The 19,320-nt window shown below is 47.9% G+C and overlaps 1 protein-coding gene and 1 long non-coding RNA gene across 8 annotated transcripts in view; both read right to left on the minus strand.

The window, feature by feature from the left end:
• Positions 1–19,320, minus strand: part of NPLOC4 (NPL4 homolog, ubiquitin recognition factor) — an 86,832-nt gene that overhangs the window by 47,619 nt on the left and 19,893 nt on the right. For 6 of the 7 annotated variants that reach the window (XM_015120587.3, XM_077973281.1, XM_077973279.1 and 3 more), the window contains 6 exons: positions 14,614–14,790; positions 12,082–12,130; positions 10,575–10,669; positions 8,217–8,340; positions 5,438–5,617; positions 390–476 (listed from right to left, as the gene is read on the minus strand). In XM_015120587.3, the coding sequence (XP_014976073.1) occupies positions 390–476; positions 5,438–5,617; positions 8,217–8,340; positions 10,575–10,669; positions 12,082–12,130; positions 14,614–14,790 (712 nt within the window). The remainder of the gene's footprint in view (positions 1–389; positions 477–5,437; positions 5,618–8,216; positions 8,341–10,574; positions 10,670–12,081; positions 12,131–14,613; positions 14,791–19,320) is intronic. The other variant, XM_028836929.2, reaches the window with a different exon arrangement.
• LOC144336073 (uncharacterized) lies at positions 1,706–3,499 on the minus strand. Its single transcript, XR_013407495.1, has 3 exons — positions 3,341–3,499; positions 2,632–3,173; positions 1,706–2,483 (listed from the first exon to the last, which is right to left on the minus strand). It is a non-coding gene; the product is annotated as an uncharacterized LOC144336073 (long non-coding RNA).

Consider the following 19,320-nt stretch of genomic DNA (forward strand, 5'->3'; position numbering starts at 1 on the left):
GGCTCAGGCAGAAGGGACACACATGCACAGGGGAGCCAGCAGGGGTGCAGCTGGGGTCTGACTCCTGCTTCTATTTCCCACTTGAAGCAGTCCTCAACAAGTGTGGCTGGAAGGCTGAAATACAACAGCCAGATCCGCACTGGGATTTTTTTTTTTTTTTATGCTCAAGAAAACGTTCTCATTTTAGTTTAAGTCAGAGGAACATAAAAGTTATTGGTGCCCAATAAACACACGTGAAGTTTCAAAACGTATGGTGCCTGCACCTGACCTTGTGCAGCTGGGGAGAGCCAGTCCCTGACACAGCCCGGCCACTCCCCCAACTCTCCCTGGCCTGGATGCTCAACAGAGCCTGGCCACTCCCCCTGCTTGGCTGCCAGATGCCTCAGTACCTTCCGCAGGCCAAGTTTGGCAGCAATTTCATCGACCACTTCAGCTTTTGGATCCTCAAGAAGCTCCAAGCTGTTCTGTGTACCAATCTGCAGGGAATCAAAGGGAGAAGACGGACTTAGAGCAGAGGGCTCAGGAAGCAGCACTCCAAGCCCTCCCAATTCCAGCTCCAGGTCACAAGGAGTGCTGGGGGCCTCCTTGTCAGAAAGGAGAACTACAGCCACAGATAAAACACATGCGACACGCCTCCCGGCTTCTCTCCTTCTAAGGTTGCGCTGTGCCTTTTACCAGGACTGCAAAACATGTGGCACACAGGGCCCAGCTGATGTGTGTGGCACGGCTCTGCATCAGGAGCACTCAGGACTAAGGGAAGGTCTATACTCCTGCCTGTTTTAAAAGTTCCTTCATCAGGAAATGAAGTTATTTTCAAACTTCCTTGGATAAGTAGCTTCACTCCAAACAGCTTTGGCTAAATTAGGCAAGACTCAAACTGTAAGATAACATCTATTCCCAGAAAACAGGCCTGGACAATCTGCGTGCCGCTCCGCAGAGACAATGCGCTTGGCTTCACAGCTAAGGTACTGAATTGGAGAGACACTATGAACTCCACAGAGAGCGATGAGCTCACCAACCCTAAGGAAGGGAAAAGGCATTCGAAAATCACCACCTCCTTCCATCTGGCACAGGGCAGTCGATGAGCTGTGGCTTCGACTGGCTCCCATGCAAATGAAACCAGCCACGGCACATGACTTCCCAGAGTGGACCAAGCTTACCAAAATCGTTAATGTTCACTTAAATGTAGCCTGCGGGTCATTAATAGGTGTCATTTCATGCAGAAACCCCAGCAATAAGAATAGGAAAGGTAAAGGTAATCCCAAATTGAGTTGCAATAACTGGGCATATCCTTGCAAATTAGTCAAAATCTGGCAAAACCACAAAGAAGTTTACGTTTGCTGGGTATTACCCATATGGAGGTTATTAATACCTCCAGAACACAGGTTAAACCACAAACTCAGAGAAAAATCTAAGGAAAAGGAGTTGTTTAATGACATGTGGCAACATAAGCAAATTTTTGTGTGTGTATTTTTAGTAGAAATGGGGTTTTGCTGTGTCAGTCAGGCTGGTCTTGAACTCCTGGCCTCAAGTGATCTGCCTCGCCCCTACAAAGTGCTGGGATTACAGGCGTGAGCCACCACACCTGGCCTCAATTATACTTTTAATAGAACCATTGAGCTCTCCATGAAAGAGACCCCTTAAAAAAACTGAATCTGAATACTTTGTGCTTGGAAGAGCAGCATACTGAGTACAGCACAGTGACCTAAGGGTTGAGACTTCACTGGCGGGGTCTCTACTGCCATCTAGTGTCTCTTTTTAAAAGAACCATGGCAAAGGCCTCATGAAACACTACATCTATTGTTACGCAAAGATACCAAAACTGTCACTGAAAATCCATATAAATACAGCTAAGAAAGACACACATTTCGTGCAGGGGCCACTAGCAAGCCTGTACACCAGCTATCACCCATGCACAACCTGCAGTTTCAGACTCTAATCAGCAACCTCTGAGAGCAGCTGCAGGGCACCCCAGCCTGCCTCCCAGTCAGGTTATTTAAATAGGAAGCCAGTCATCCAGTGATCTCCACAAGACAGTGTTAGGTGGAAAAAGTGCACATAATATAGTATACGCACAAAGAAACAAAGAAGGGGGATAGTATGATTGTGTGTGCATGCATATGTGTATCTGCTTACACCAAAAATGTCACACATACAAAGAAGACAAAACTAGCCAGGCTCAGTGGCATACACTGACAGTCCCAGCTACTTGAGAGAAAGATAAGAGGATCTCGCTCAGGAGATCCCTTACAAAACAAAACAAAACAGGCACAATGGCTCATGCTGGTAATTCTAGTACTTTAGGAGGCCAAGGCAGTAGGATCACTTGAGGTCAGGAGTTTGAGACCAGCATGGGCAACACAGAGACCCTCTCTGTATTTAAAAATAAAAAAATAGGCCGGGCACGGTGGCTCACGCCTGTAATCCCAGCACTTTGGGAGGCCGAGACGGGCGGACCACAAGGTCAGGAGATCGAGACCATCCTGGCTAACACGGTGAAACCCCGTCTCTACTAAAAGTACAAAAAATTAGCGGCCGGGCGCGGTGGCTCAAGCCTGTAATCCCAGCACTTTGGGAGGCCGAGTCGGGCGGATCACGAGGTCAGGAGATCGAGAACATCCTGGCTAACACGGTGAAACCCCGTCTCTACTAAAAATACAAAAAACTAGCTGGGCGAGGTGGCGGGCGCCTGTAGTCCCAGCTATTCGGGAGGCTGAGGCGGGAGAATGGCGTAAACCCGGGGGGCGGAGCTTGCAATGAGCTGAGATCCGGCCACTGCACTCCAGCCTGGGCGACAGAGTGAGACTCCGTCTCAAAAAAAAAAAAAAAAAAAAAAAAAAAAATTAGCTGGGCGAGGTGGCGGGCACCTGTAGTCCCAGCTACTCGGGAGGCTGAGGCAGGAGAATGGCGTAAACCCAGGAGGCGGAACTTGTAGTGAGCCGAGTTCGCGCCACTGCACTCCAGCCTGGGCAGAGCAAAGACTCCGTCTCAAAAAAAAAATAAAGATAAAAATAAAAATAAAAAAATAAAAAAATTTAAAAAAAATTAAAAAAATCAGGCCGGGCGCAGTGGCTTACGCCTATAATCCCAGCACTTTGGGAGGCTGAGGCGGGTGGATCACAAGGTCAGGAGTTTGAGACCAGCCTGACCAACATGGTGAAACCCCGTCTCTACTAAAAATACAAAAATTAGCCAGGCATGGTGGCAGCGCCTCTAATCCCAGCTATTCAGGAGGCTGAGGCAGGAGAATGACTTGAACCGGGAAGTGGAGGTTGAAGTGAGTGGAGATCGCACCACCGTACTCCAGCCTGGGCAACAGAGTAAAACTCTGTCTCAAAACTAAAAAAAAAAAAAAAAATCGCCGGGTGCGGTGGCTCAAGCCTGTAATCCCAGCACTTTGGGAGGCCGAGACGGGCGGATCACGAGGTCAGGAGATCGAGACCATCCTGGCTAACACGGTGAAACCCCGTCTCTACTAAAAAAAAAAAAATACAAAAAACTAGCCGGGCGAGGTGGCGGGTGCCTGTAGTCCCAGCTACTCGGGAGGCTGAGGCAGGAGAATGGTGTGAACCCAGGAGGCGGAGCTTGCAGTGAGCTGAGATCCGGCCACTGCACTCCAGCCTGGGCGACAGAGCGAGACTCCGTCTCAAAAAAAAAAAAAAAAAAAAAAAAAAATCAAACTTCGGGAAGTCCAACTAAAAAGATTTTAGGCTGAGCATGGTGGCTCACACTTGTAATCCCAGAATTTTGGTAGGCTGAGGCGAGTGGACTGTGTGAGCCCAGGAGTTCCAAACCAGCCTGGGCAACATGGCGAGATCTGACTCCACACACACACACACACACACACACACACACACACACACACACACACTACATATATACACACACACACACACAAACACACATATATATGATATATATGTCAGGTGTGGTGGTGCACGCCTGTAGTCCCAGATACTTGGGAGGCTGAGGCAGGAGGATTGCTTGAGCCCAGGAGGGCTGCAATTGAGGCTGCACTGAGCCGTGATATGACTACTGCACTCCAGCCTGGGCAACAGAGTGAGACGCTGTCTCAAAAAGAAAACAGGTTTTAAATTCTAGGGGCTACCTCTAGAGGAAAGCAGGGTAAAGGGAAATGAATAAGCCTTGTTTGTAAATATGACTTTGGAAATGTGCACATTTTTTTTCTTTTCCAACTTTTAAAAATACTTCTGGCTGGGCACAGTGGCTCATACCTGTAATCCCAACACTTCAGGAGGCCAAGATGTGAAGATCACTTGAGACCAGTAGATCAACACCAACCTGGGCAATATAGCGAGACCCTGACTCTACCAAAAATTTAAAAATTAGCTTGCATGGTGGCATGCACCTGTAGTCCCAGCTACTCAGAAGTCTGAGGCAGGAAGATCGCTTGAGCCCAGGAGGTCAAGGCTGCAGTAAGCCATGATTGCACAACTGCACTCCAGTCTGGGCAACAGAGCAAGACTCATCTCTAAAAAATAAATAAATAAAAATTAAAAATTTCTAACATAACAGCTAATGTAAAGAATTTTACAATGAATACTCATATACCCACCACTAGATTCAGCATGAACATTTCCTATGCACTATCTGTCCCTCTAGTCACCCATCAATCCATTTTTCTATTGGATTTCAAATAAGTTACAGACATAAATGTACTTCTCCCTAAATGGTACAGCATGCGTATCATTAACTAGCATTCAGTATGTTTAGTTTTTACTTTTGCAATAAAATGTATGTAAAACACACTATATAAATAGTATACATAATTACAAAACAAATTAAAATTTATATAAACATACACACACAGCCCAGTTCCTAAAAACCGGAAATACAATGTGTAACTGGTTGGTGGCATAATCATACGGAGAGGGCCTTCCAAGCACAGTGACTAGCTGTGTACACACCCTACGGATACACCCTCAGGACACTTCTTTCTCCTCCAAACAAATCTGAAGTTGTTTTCAGCCCTATTTGGTGGCAGTGTTGTTATTCTGGTGACTGGTGCTGAGGTGTCTGTGGCCTTCTCCACGGTCCCTACGACAGCGACCGCTGCACAGTGGAAGAGACCCAGAGTGACACAAGGAGGACTGAGCACCTGGACACTATGGAGGCAATGAGCGTCCCTGGACACAGACAGCAGACGAGATGAAAACACCGGATCAATAGTGCAAATGTACCGGGTGTGTAAGAAAATACCCTTATCCTTAGTAACTGAAGTAACTATCCAATATACTGAAGGTTTTAGGAGCCATGCTCTCACTCTCCAATAACTCAGAAAATGTTGTGCACATGCACCGGCGTGTGACAGAAGGGGCACAAACAACAGAGCGAACAGGGCAAGGCCTCTCCGAAAGGGCGTCCCCCACAGCCTCCAAACACAGAAACTCAGGAACTTGAATCCCATCGTGATTACCTGAGGTGGCTCATAAATCGCAGCCACTTCAGCCCTGATGCCAAGGGGAATGTCTTTGTGCTCCGTGTACCGTCCATATAAGTACCCGAAATGCTGGTTCCCTGTTTTTCTCCAGAAGTCAAGAAAGCGGTCAGCGACGGTGTGATTCTCAAACATGATATTGTCCACATGCCTGTACTTCTGTAGAGTTAACAAGAGTGGGCTGATGAAAATATGCCATCAAAAATAAATCACTTGTTTTTCTAGCACAAACCATTCATAAATATATTTTACCTAGTTCTTTAAAAAACAAACCAATAGGGTGTGCTGGTGCATGTCTGTGGTCCCAGATACTCAAGAGGCCGAGGCTAGAGGATCGCTCGAGCCCTGGAGTTCAAGTCCAGCCGGGGCGACAGAATGAGACCCCTGTATCTTAAAAAATAATCATCTGGGCCGGGTGCAGTGGCTCATGTCTGTAATCCCAGCACTTTGGGAGGCTGAGACGGGTGGATCACAAGGTCAGGAGATCGAGACCATCCTGACTAACACAATGAAACCCCATCTCTACTAAAAATACAAAAAATTAGCCAGGCGTGGTGGCAGGCGCCTGTAGTCCCAGCTACTGGGGAGGCTGAGGCAGGATAATGGTGTGAACCTGGGAGGCGGAGCTTGCAGTGAGCCAAGATGGCACCACTGCACTCCAGGCAACAGCAAGACACCATCTCAAAAAATAGAAAAATAAAAAAATAATAATCTGCTATTCTATTTAAAAAAATAAAAACAATAAACATTACTAAAGAAAAAAACCAGTCAGGTGTGGTGGTTTATTCCTGTAATGCCAGCACTTTGGGAGGCCGAGGCAGGCAGATCTCTTGAGGCCAGGAATTAAACCTCAAAAATTATTCAACACAGTGAAACCCTGTCTCTACTAAAAATACAAAAATTGGCCAGGCGCAGTGGCTCAAGCCTGTAATCCCAGCAATTTGGGAGGCCGAGACAGGCGGATCACGAGGTCAGGAGATCGAGACCATCCTGGCTAACACGGTGAAACCCCGTCTCTACTAAAAAAAAATACGAAAAACGGCCGGGCGCGGTGGCTCAAGCCTGTAATCCCAGCACTTTGGGAGGCCGAGACGGGCGGATCACGAGGTCAGGAGATCGAGACCATCCTGGCTAATATAGTGAAACCCCGTCTCTACTAAAAATACAAAAAACTAGCCGGGCGAGGTGGTGGGCGCCTGTAGTCCCAGCTACTCGGGAGGCTGAGGCAGGAGAATGGCGTAAACCCGGGAGGCGGAGCTTGCAGTGAGCTGAGATCCGACCACTGCACTCCAGCCTGGGCGACAAAGCGAGACTCCGTCTCAAAAAAAAAAAAAAAAAAACAAAAAAAAAAAACCTAGCCGGGCGAGGTGGCGGGCACCTGTAGTCCCAGCTACTATGGAGGCTGAGGCAGGAGAATGGCATAAACCCGGGAGGCGGAGCTTGCAGTGAGCTGAGATCCGGCCACTAGCACTCCAGCCTGGGTGACAGAGCGAGACTCCATCTCAAAAAAAAAAAAAAAAAAAATACAAAAATTAGCCAGGTGTGGTGGCTCATGCCTGTAATCCCAGCTACTCGGGAGGCTGAGGCAATAGAATCGCTTGCATCTGGGAGGCGGAGGTTGCAGTGAGCCGAGACTGCACCAACTGCAATTCAGCCTGGGCTACAGAGTGAGACATTGTCTCAAAAAAACAAAAACAAAAAACAAAAAAACGAAACAAAACAAAAACGCTCTGCCCTTTAGACCACTTCAGAGTCCAGTGGCGGGGTGGGGTGGGGAGGTATAGGAGGATGGAGATGGCTTTCATCTATCAATAAATTCAAAATAATTCCATTGTGATTTAACCTAAAATACAGGTTTTCACAATCTCTAGGGCAAAAAACAAATGAGTTTTCTTTTTTTTTTTGAGACGGAGTCTCGCTCTGTCACCCAGGCTGGAGTACAATGGTGTGATCTCGGCTCACTGCAACCTCCGCCTCCCGGGCTCAAGTGATTCTCCTGCCTCAGCCTCCTTAGCAACTGGGACAACAGGCGCCTGCCACCACGCCCGGTTAATTTTTGTATTTTTAGTAGAGATGGGATTTCACCATATTGGCCAGGCTGGTCTCGAACTCCTGACCTCAGGTGATCCCCCCGCCTCAGCCTCCCAAAGTGCTGGGATTACAGGTGTGAGCCACCATGCCCGGCCAAAATAAAGTAGTTTTCAAGAAGAAAAAAGGAATGGAGAACACAGGAGATTTCCAAAAAAGTCAAGGAGGCCACGGAATTCTCTCTAAGGAGCCGTTTTCTCTAAGGGCACAGTGGCAGCAGGAAGGCGAGGTAGGCTACTCTCAGAGGCGGGACAACGAGAGCAGAACATCCAGAAAGGCCGGAACGCCCCCTCCTTCCTGAGCCACATTCTCTCCTTAAGCCAGCCTGGACGGGTGCTCAGAGCTGGTCCAAGGGGTGCCCCTTTACCAACCTTCAGAGACAGTTTCCTCACAACCACTGAGGATTTTAAATAATCACCAGGAACATTCTGCCTCCATATGAGTCAGCAAAAAAGAGAACTGAGGGCTCATACTCCATACCTCCAAGAGCAAGAAGCCTTAAAAATGACATATTCAGCGCACCACTTCCACAAAAGCGTCATTCAATCCATCAGACAGTACTGAAAACCCGCCGCGGAGGTGCTAATGGCATTCCACTCCAAGCGGCTCTTCTGGAAATACTCGTTTCTCAGCCATGAAGACAAATCTAGACAGACAGGGAACAGCTCACCTGTCTGTTCAGCGTGATGGCGCTCGGCTGGCACTTAGTACAGATGCCGTTCGGCCACGGGAGGTGCCCCTCGCACCCTGACTTAATCTTGCAGCTGATGTTCTCCAGGGCAACAAATTTCCCCCTACGTAGAAGAGAAGCAACTTACTTAAACATCACATTGGTGAAAAGTTGAGCAAGAGGCTGGAAGCTACATGTTAAGTATCTTACACTTCCTGAACAGCATCTCAGGAGCTAAGCACGTGGCAGCAGCAGGGAAGATGTGCTAAGGATGTTTCTAATGGAAGCTCTACTTGCAGTTCCAGCACATTCCGAATCCTAGCTTGTCCCATATACTGCAACCACACAGAAACACACAACTACTTTCCTACCAAACTGTGGTGTTTTTTTACTATCTATCACTAACATGCAAGAAAGTTTGCAAGAATACTGCAGAATATCTATTGACGTCACCTGTGCCACTGAGTGGACATGAGGCTGGTACAGGTTTCATTACATTATCAGCAACGTTGACATTAACCCAGTACTTAGATATTTGTAAAAAATTATTATTCATGTGAAAAATCTGATTAGGATATATAATTAAGGCATCTTCACTGCTTTAGGCTAAAATAAAAACTACTGTTGAAGATTGTCAATGAGAAAGTCCTGGACCCTACTCTGAACTTCTTCTTTTTCTCCAGCTTTATTGAAACATAATTGACAAAAAAAAAAAAAAATTTTTTTATCTTTAAGGTGGACGTGAGGTTTTGTTTTTCAGATAAAAACTATATACTTACAGTGTAAGAAATGATATTCTGAAACATGTCCACACTGTGGAATGGCTAAATTAAGCTAATTAACATATGCATTACCTCACATACTGATCATTTTTTGTGGTGAGCCATTTTTGGTATCATAGCATCTAGGAAGAAATGACTCGTCACCAAATCTGTATGTTAATGGCAGCCACAAACATGCCCCCACTAGGGACTGTGTTCCTTGACCTAGACTGACAAAAGGCTGACCAAGTCTCTTTCACTACAATCAATCTGCACCCACTCCTTAGTCCAGAGAGTTCCATAGCTTTTCCCACTGACAAGCAATAGTGGGTTTCTAGTAGGTTTCTTCTTCTGGTCTAACATTTTTAAAAAGTCATTTTAGGATGTCAGCAGGTTGTCAGAGAAAAGCTACAATCAGGCGACTATGACATCCTTCACAAAATGTTGCTGACTTCAGTTCAGCCACCATCTCCTCTTGTCGCACTGACAGGAATTACAAAATAATAGCTGAAGCCTGTTACTTTCTGGTAGGGTGTACAGAGAGCCAACAGGAGAAAGTCGTACAGGCAAGGACTTGCCACGGCTTAAAAGAAATCAAAATGCTCAGTTCACCCCTCTCTGGCCACTGTTACCACCTGTGCCTACCTGGCTGAGCCTATGGGCAACTACTGTGGTGCCCTGAGGACAAGTGGCTGCAGCCCCTGCTGTGGCTGAAAACCAAGCTGACTCAGAGGCCGGGCTCTAGGGAAAGGATTGCCAGGCACTGAAGTGGGGGAGCTGAGATTATCACAGGGTAGTTGTTTTTCTGAAAAGCAGAGAATGAACTCAGATCACAGATACAAGAGGCCACCATTACAGATGCTATCTTGCCGGGGCGGTGTATGTGGGGACAGCCTCTGTCCGACACTGCACTGTGGCTACACAACCAGATGCCTGCACAGTCACTGCCTTGCTAGCTCCCTTCTAGAACCAGGTTGGCCAGGTGAGGTGGCTCACACCTGTAATCCAGCACTTTGGGGAAACCAAGGCAGGAGGATCACTTGAGCCAAGGAGTTCCAGACCAGCCTGGGCAACATAGCGAGACCCCATCTCTTAAAAACATGTATGTGGGCCGGGCACGGTGGCTCACGTATGTAATCCCAGCACTGTGGGAGGTCGAGGCGGGCGGATTACGAGGTCAGGAGATCTAGACCATCCTGGCTAACACAGTGAAACCCCGCCTCTACTAAAAATACAAAAAATTAGAGAGGCATGGTGGTAGGCACCTGTAGTCCCAGCTACTCGGGAGGCTAAGGCAGGAGAATGGTGTGAACCCAGGAGGCGGAGCTTGCAGTGAGCCAAGATTGCGCTACTGCACTCCAGCCTGGGCGACAGAGCCAGACTCCGTCTCAAAAAAAAACAAAAAACAAAAAACAAAAAACAAAACATATATGTGTACATAAAATATAAATAAATATAGAACCAGGGTAACATTCAAAGGCGTGTGGCCCCTTCTCATCTTTACTTCTCTCATTCACACGTTCAGTGGCTATAAGCAACAACTGCCAGATACACAAAAAGGAATTTACGCACAACCAGGTCATAGCAAGCTGCTTACTTGTCAGCCCCTCCAGTCAGCTTCCGGATGTAGGCATGGAAGGACATGTGCTTCACAGGAGGCTCGAGATGGTTTAGATAGTCCTCATCGAATGGCTGCCAAGACACAGAGTAAGCAAGTGCAGTCACACCTGCTGGGTGCTCCAGGCGCTGAGCCTCCGTTGTGCACAGAGGCCAGGCAGCATGGCCTCGGCAAGTCAAGGCCCACAGCCAAAGCAGGTACTGGGGTCTCCCTTACCACTCTAGGTCAGAACCAAGTTTTTCTTTTTTAAATTAATTGATTTTCGTTATTGTTGTTTTTGTGTGTTTTGTTTGTTTATTTGAGACAGAGTCTCACTCTGTCGCCCAGGCTGGAGTACAATGGCACAGCGGCACAATCTCTGCTCACTGCAACCTCCACCTCTGAGTTCAAGCGATTCTTCTGACTCTGCCTCCCAAGTAGCTGGGACTATAGGCACGCGCCACCACGCCTGGCTAATTTTTGTATTTTTAGTAGAGACGGGGTTTCAGCATATTGGCCAGGCTGGTCTCAAACTCCTGACCTCGTGATCCAACCGCCTCGGCCCCCCAAAGTGCTAGGATTACAGCATGAGCCACTGAGTCCGGCCAATTTAATTGTTTTAGAGATGGGGTCTCACGCTGTTGCCCAGGCTGGAGTACAGTGGTACAATCACGGCTCACTGCAACCTTGACCTCCCGGCCTCAAGTGATTCTCTTGCCTCAGCTTCCCGAGTAGCTGGGACTACAGGCGTGAACCATCACACCCAGCTAATTTTTAAAATTTTTTGTAGAGACAGGGTATACAAAAAAAGAGTTGCCCAGGCTCAACAACTCCTAGGTTCAAGTGATCCTCTCACCCTGGCCTCCCAAAGTGTTGGGACTACAGGTGTGAACAGCACATAGCCAGAAGCAAGTTTTTCTTTGTGGGCCAGTTATCTTTTCAAGATTAAAATGAATCTCTATTAAAAACAAAACGTTCTAAGTCAAATGAGTTTCAGGAAAATTTTGCAAAAAGAAATGCCACAAGATGAGGCAAGAGATGCCTCATGAAGAAAACCAGGTTGGCCTTCCTGCTGTAAATCCAGCATTAACAGCTCCAGTCAGCATCATTACGGTGACTCTCAATCTCACCAGGACAAACCAGTACAAGAGATGTGAGATTCAAGGCAAAGTAAATCGAAACAACGATAAGCACGGAAGCCGACAGACTCAGCTTTGTGTCAGATCTGAAAAGGATTGTCCAGGGAGTCTGCTGTAAATGCTGCCCCTTTATCACAGCCACACAAATGCTTCAGCCATTCATAATCAAGCGAGAAGGTCACTCCCATAAATAAAGGCTCGTCTTGTGTGCAGCTTGCACTAGGGGGAATATGAGGCCCAGGGCAATAAATAGATAAGTTCTTTGAACCACTACAACCAAGTGCATGGACTCAGGGAAAGCACTTAAGACAGCTGTCTACCCGCAGCCCCCCACACCGGCCCAGAACTTACTCCGCAGAGACTCTCACCTCTAGAGGGACGCAGTGCACGCATTTCCCCAACGGGCCGTGGCGGCATCTGAGGAGAGTAACAAGGCAGAAAAAGGCAGAGCAGTGAGGATGTCTGTGTTCCACTGCTGCCATCTCACACGTACGTCCTACTTTAACAGTGTTTCCGTGCCCACATGGAGTTATATTCCAGATGGCACATGGATGAACGTTTATATTTTAATTGTTGTTTTGTTTTGTTTAAAGACAGGCTCTCACTCTATCACCCAGGCTGGAGTGCAGTGGTGATCACGGCTCACTGCAGCCTTGAATTCCTGGGCTCAAGCACTCCCACCTCAGCCTCCCGAGTATCTGGGACTCCAGGTGTGTAGCACCACACCCAGCAGTTTACTATTTATGTTGATATGAATGAGAAAAAACAGACCCGCACATCAAACCTGTGACTTCATGAGGATCAACTGCTTAAAATAACAAAAACCAAAGATAAAAGTGAACGAACTCAAAGTCAATTTAAGTAGTTTTTTGGCCAAAGGTGGTGGCTCATATCTCTAATCCCAACACTTTGGGAGGCTGAGATGGGTGGATCACCTGAGGTCAGGAGTTAAAGACAAGCCTGGCCAACACGGTGAAACCCCGTCTCTACTGAAAATACAAAAATTAGCTGGGCATGGTGGCAAGTGCCTGTAATGCCAGCTACTAGGGAGGCTGAGGCAGGAGAATCACTTGAACCTGAGAGGAGAAGGTTGCAATGAGCTGAGATTGTGCCATTGCACTCCAGCCTGGACAACAAGAGTGAAATTCCAACTCAAAAAAATAAATAAAATAGTTTTTTGGTTTTTTTTTTTTTTTTTTTTCTTTTGAGACGGAGTTTTACTCTGTCACCCAGGCTGGAGTGCAGTGGTGCGATCTCAGCTCACTGCAACCTCCACCTCCTGGGTTCAAGTGATTCTCCTATCTCAGCCTCCCAAGTAGCTGGGATTACAGGCACACAGCACCACACCTGGCTAATTTTTGTATTTTTAGTAGAGACGGGGTTTCACCATATTGGTCAGGCTGGTCTTGAACTCCTGACCTCAGGTGATCCACCTGCCTCAGCCTCCCAAAGTGCTGGGATTACAGGCATGAGCAACTGTGTCCGGCCAAGTCCATTTAAAGAAAAGCGTTAAATAAATAATAACAAAGCTGGTACGTGAACATGGCAAAGGGCCTGAGAGCCGTGCATAAATAATCCAAGTTTGGAAAATACCTACTTCATGTGCATTTTGGGAAATAACAAAAAAACAAAAAACAAAAACACTTGTCCCATGGGTATCTGACATTTTCAGTCACAGAAGCCTTGGGAGCACAACACACACAACGTGAAGGCAGTGGTGGGGTGGTGAGACGCCGGTGGCAGTCCCTCTGGGGCTCCATCAGATCCCTTTCTAAATGGAGTCAGAATTCTTAGATGCATACAGGCTCTGTGTTTCGAAACAGAGGTGGTCTCTGTACTTCCTAATAAACAGGCAGGCTCTACCTGATGACGGGTCAGAACACACACACACACACACACACACACACACACACACACACACACACACACACGCGCGCGCTCTCTCTCTCAAAAGTTGCTAATGAAGCAATGAAAACAGATCATGCAAGCAAGCCAGCACCAGGCCCCTGGGAGGAAACACAAATGGAAAAGGCATGCCGGCTAATGGCTATGGCTACAAAGTGGCTCCATGCCAATGGCAGCCGAGCGCCATTTATGGTTCTCTGAGCTAAGACATAAAAGTTGCTAATGCAGCATTTGGAATCCCAGTATCTCAAAGTCAGCACCCCGTCACATCTACAGAGTGATGCATTTTGAAAACGACCCCACTGCAGAGACAACCTTCGCTCAGATAATTTCACATGGCCAAGTGTAAACTCAGATCCTTCTCACTGGTTTATTTAAAAGGAATTGCAAAAAATCTAAAACAAATATATATATACATAAACACTTCATATAGCCCCAGGTGAGGAGGGAATATTCCAAGGCACAGCATCTTCTGCAAGTGAAATGCTCGCTGCAGGGATGGAGAGCGCACACTAGTGTGGCAGGTCAAAATCATCCAACCACTACGAAATGAGAGACACAGCACGCACCTCACACGGGTGCACACACACAACTACCTGCCCCTTCCCTCTTCCCTCCCCTGCAGCTGCTGACTAACGTCCCACTCTGCATGGAAGTCAGCATCTCCAGAGAATATCACAGTAAAGACTTGGTGTGAGGCCCCCAACTCCCCCAATACCTTTCCAGTCTCTTTGTACCCAATGCTTCAAAACTTCTTATGGGAACATATTTTGACATTGAAACTGATAAAAAGCTAACAAACAACAACAAAAAAAAAACTGATAAAAAGCTAACAAGATAACTTGGAAGTAAAGTTTAACCTGAAAATAGTAAAACTTAAGACTTACATTTCTTCATCAGATACTTATTAAAACAGGACATGTTATAAATATTTCCCTTTATTCACCCATTAAGATCACCACATGTAGGACCCTAGAATCCCATGGATCACTTACAGCTGTGGGTCTCGGCTTCGGTAAATCTTCCCATCCTGTTTGCTGAGGTACTGATCAATCTCATCCTCCACCACGTTGGGAGCGCCAAAGACCTTGAAGCCCGGTGGAGCTGACGTCTCCATTTCAGATGAGGGCCCAGCAAGGCTCGAGGGAAACAGGAACAACAAATCGCCATGCCTGTTCAAATGACAAACAGAGGCCAATGCCTTCCCTTACCACCTGAGCTTCATGGAACCCCAACTCGGATATCTGCAAAAAGCAAATGCCAACAACCACCCCTGTAGGCCTAAATAATGAGGTTTCTAATTTTAAGACCACAATTCTCTTCTAACATCTCCCCTATGTTTCTTGGCATTATAAAGACCAGTATGCAGGTCTCTGGAATTTAATTTTTCTTACAATTTTACCTTAAAGTCTGTGAAGCCTCCATACACCTAAATGATTTTTCATGTACACACAGCCACAATGGACCTGCTGGGCTTCAGGGCCTCTCCTCCCACCTCTCACCCTCTGCTTGGCCCCCACCTCCCTCAGCCATTCCTCTGGCCTCTGGGAGGCTCCCTCCTCCCCCAACACTGCATGTGCTGGCTGCATGTATCTCCACTGCTTTATTGGCGTTCACATACACACGGAAGCACAGACACACATGGGAGCTGTCACTACTTTTAAAAAGTGGGATTGGCCGGGCTCGGTGGCTCATGTCTATAATCCCAGCACTTGGCCGGGCGTGGTGGCTCAAGCCTGTAATCCCAGCACTTTGGGAGGCCGAGACGGGCGGATCACGAGGTCACAAGATCAAGACCATCCTGGCTAACACGGTGAAACCCCGTCTCTACTAAAAAATACAAAAAACTAGCCGGGCGAGGTGGCGGGCGCCTGTAGTCCCAGCTACTCGGGAGGCTGAGGCAGGAGAATGGCGTGAACCCGGGAGGCGGAGCTTGCAGTGAGCTGAGATCCGGCCACTGCACTCCAGCCTGGGCGACAGAGCGAGACTCCGTCTCAAAAAAAAAAAAAAAAAAAAAATCCCAGCACTTTGGGAGGCCAAGGCAGGTGGATCACGAGGTCAAGAGATCGAGACCATCCTGACCAACATGGTGAAACCCCATCTCTATTAAAAATACAAAAAAATTAGCTGGGCATGGTGGCGCATGCCTGTAGTCCCAGCTACTCGGGAGGCTGAGGCAGGAGAATCACTTGAACCCAGGAGGCGGAGGTTACAGTGAGCTGAGATCATGCCACTGCACTCCAGCCTGGCGACAGAGCGAGACTCCATCACACACACACAATAAAGTGAGATTAGCAGAGACATACTTTTCTACTTCAACGACCCCTCATAAAATCCTCCAAATATAAGGGGTCTGCGTCTAATTGCTATGACAATGGCTGCATGTTCCCCAGTGAGGCTGCTTAACCACTCCTCAGCCACTCCCACACTGACGAGTATGCACACTGTCTGCCAGTTTCTGCCACCATCAACACCACCCAAAAACACCCACAGACAGACGTCCCTGCAGTTTTCCTTCTAAAGGGCAAACTCCCAAGAGTCATGCTTAAGGGTTTCTGTTTGTCTCTGAAGCTGCTGACATACGGCTTTCCAAAAAGGCTGCCACAAGTCACATTTGGTTTTCCATCAGTTTCAGTCTAAAGAGTCACGCTGCCAACTTGGTGCCAGGCTTGACTGCCATGGCAAACTGCTGACCTCAGAGACCAACAAGCATCTCCACTCACAGTCCACAGAAGCCGCCTGGGGTCCCAAGTGACCAGAGATGGCTGCCAACACTAACCCTCCAGGCCAGCCTCGGAAGAAAGGCTGCAGCATGTCCTCTGATGGATATTTAACTGCTGCCAACAAGACACACACACAGGACACAGACTGAGAGGGCAGGATCCACAGCTCCAAACCAACACAGTGTGAAGGAAGAACAGAGGCCTCAAGGACACACGGACACCGGGGCTCAGGGCAGCTCTTCAACTAATTTCTTCCCTCCCCTTCTTCTTCCCTCATTCGGGGGTGACGAACATTACCGAACATTACGAAGTCAGAGATGTCTGTTTCTTTCTCTTTTTTTTTTTGAGACAGAGTCTTGCTCTGTCACCCAGGCTGGAGTGCAGTGGCGCAACCTTGGCACACAGGAACCTGCATCTCCCGGGTTTAAGCGATTCTCCTGCCTCAGCCTCCCAAGTAGCTGGGATTACAGGCATGTGCCTGCCACCACGCCCAGATACTTAGTGTATTTTCAGTAGAGACGAGGTTCCTCCACGTTGGACAGGCTGGTCTCAAACTCCTGACCTCAGGTGATCCGCCTGCCTCAGGCTCCCAAAGTGCTAGGATTACAGGCGTGAGCCACCACATCCAGTCAAGACGTCTGTTTCTAATAGCAGATTACATATTCCTAAACACCCTCTAACTACTAATATAAAAAACTTGACTTACACACTAGATCAATTTCAACAAATATACTCTAAAATCAATTGCTGAGCTCTAAAGAAAGTGGAGGAAATCCTCAGAGGACAAACCCAGCAGTGCACTCAAGACAGCAGCCAGCAACACAGAGCTCAGAGCTGCTTACGGGGCCAAGGCCACTCTCAGTAATTCACTCACAACTTTGGGCCTACAGCAGTTTGCTGAGCACTGGGAGACAAGGACTTGAGCTTCCCTGCCCAGAGGGGGCAACTGAGTCTGAAACTTCCACATAAATGCAGATAACCAAAGAATGCCTGAACAGCGTGAAAAACCTACCAGCTGAAAATAGGAACCAAGGAGGAAGCCCATCTGCCTCTATCTAGTATAGAGCAAAAAACAAAAGTCACCTCTGAGACTGTAACCAAAGGCCTGCTGGGCCATGAATCTGCGGCCGAACCAGGGATGATGACATCTGGTTCAGAAAGTCCAAAGACAGAAATTAACTTGAAGGAGTTGTAGGTCCATCACACCCCCCTGTGCCAACAAAAGCAAATGCAAACCTTCTCTGTAGAAAAGCTGCTAAATCTGGACCGGGCACAGTGGCTCACACCTGTAATCCCAGCACTTTGGGAGGCCGAGGTGGGAAGATCACGAGGTCAGGAGATTGAGACCATCCTGGCTAACACAGTGAAACCTCATCTCTGCTAAAAATACAAAAAAAATTAGCCAGGGGTGGTGGTGGCAGGCACCTGTAGTCCCAGCTACTCAGAAGGCTGAGGCAGGAAAATGGCATGAACCCAGGAGGTGGAGCTTGCAGTGAGCCGAGATCGCGCCACTGCACTCCAGCCTGGGCGACAGAGCGAGACTCCATCTCAAAAAAAAAAAAGAAGAGTAACACACTACCACGCAAGTAAGAGTGGGTAGAGACATAATTAACCGAGTTAGACTGGCAAAGACTCAGAGACAGAAATTCTGAGACAGAATATCAACCTTTACATGGGATATTAAATGAACAACGAAATGGAAGAAGAGGGTTAGTGACAGAGGCGATCCAAAATGACCAGGCGGGATTCTAGGACATGGAGGCGGCAGGTGCCAAAGTCAGTGGCTCTTCCCAAATCTCCCTCCTGCAGACAGCTAGACCGCATGCCAGGTCCCACCGATGCATCTACAGCAATGTAGGGGCAGGGATACAAGTGGGGGCAGACAGATACCAACAGTCACAAGACCCAAGAGGCAGGCTCCCATGTCTCACAGCCCGGATGGGGAGCACTCAGCCACCCAGTGGTCTTCACTGGAGGCCAGTGGGCCAACGTGGCAGCAGAGCAGAAACTAGGAGAAACCAGGAGCAACATGGCACCTGTGAAGACTTGAAGCCAACAGCCAGATTTAGGGGGAAAAATAATCAGAGTATTTATTTATTTATATACTTTTGAGACAGGGTCTTGCTCTGTTGCCCAGCTGCAGTGCAGTGGCACAATCATAGCTCACAATGGTGTCGACAAAGACCCTGTCTCTAAAGAAAAAAAAAGAGGGGGCCAGGTGTGATGGCTCACTCCTGTAATCCCAGCACTTCTGGAGGCTGAGGCCAGCGGATCACCTGAGGTTAGGAGTTCGAGACCAGCCTGACCAACATGGAGAAACCCCATCTCTACTTAAAAATACAAAAAACTAGCCACGTGAGGTGGCGGGCGCCTGTAGTCCCAGCTACTCGGGAGGCTGAGGCAAGAGAATGGCATAAAGCCGGGAGGCGGAGCCTGCAGTGAGCTGAGATTCAGCCACTGCACTCCGGCCTGGGCAACAGAGCAAGACTCCATCTCAAAAAAAAAAAAAAAAAATACAAAATTAGGCCGGGCGCGGTGGCTAACGCACAGCACTTTGGGAGGCCGAGGCAGGTGGATCACGAAGTCAGGAGACCAAGACCACCCTGGCTAACATGGTGAGACCCCACCTCTACAAAAAATACAAAAAATTAGCCAGGATGTTGGCGGGCACCTATAGTCCCAGCTATTCGGGAGGCTGAGGCAGGAGGATGGCATGAACTTGGGAGGTGGAGCTTGCAGTGAGCCAAGATCACGCCACTGCACTCCAGCCTGGGCGACAGAGCGAGACTCCGTCTCAAAAAAAAAGAAAAAGTGAGCCGGGCTTGGTGGCACATGCCTGTAATCCCAGTTACTCAGGAGGCTGAGGCAGGAGAATCACTTGAACCCGGGGGTGCGGAGGTTGCCAATGAGCTGAGATCATTCCACTGCACTCCAGCCTGGGCAACAAGAATGAAACTCTGTCTCAAGAAAAAAATAAAA

The sequence above is a fragment of the Macaca mulatta genome, chromosome 16 (genome assembly GCF_049350105.2).
Source record: "Macaca mulatta isolate MMU2019108-1 chromosome 16, T2T-MMU8v2.0, whole genome shotgun sequence".
Lineage (NCBI taxonomy): Eukaryota > Metazoa > Chordata > Mammalia > Primates > Cercopithecidae > Macaca > Macaca mulatta.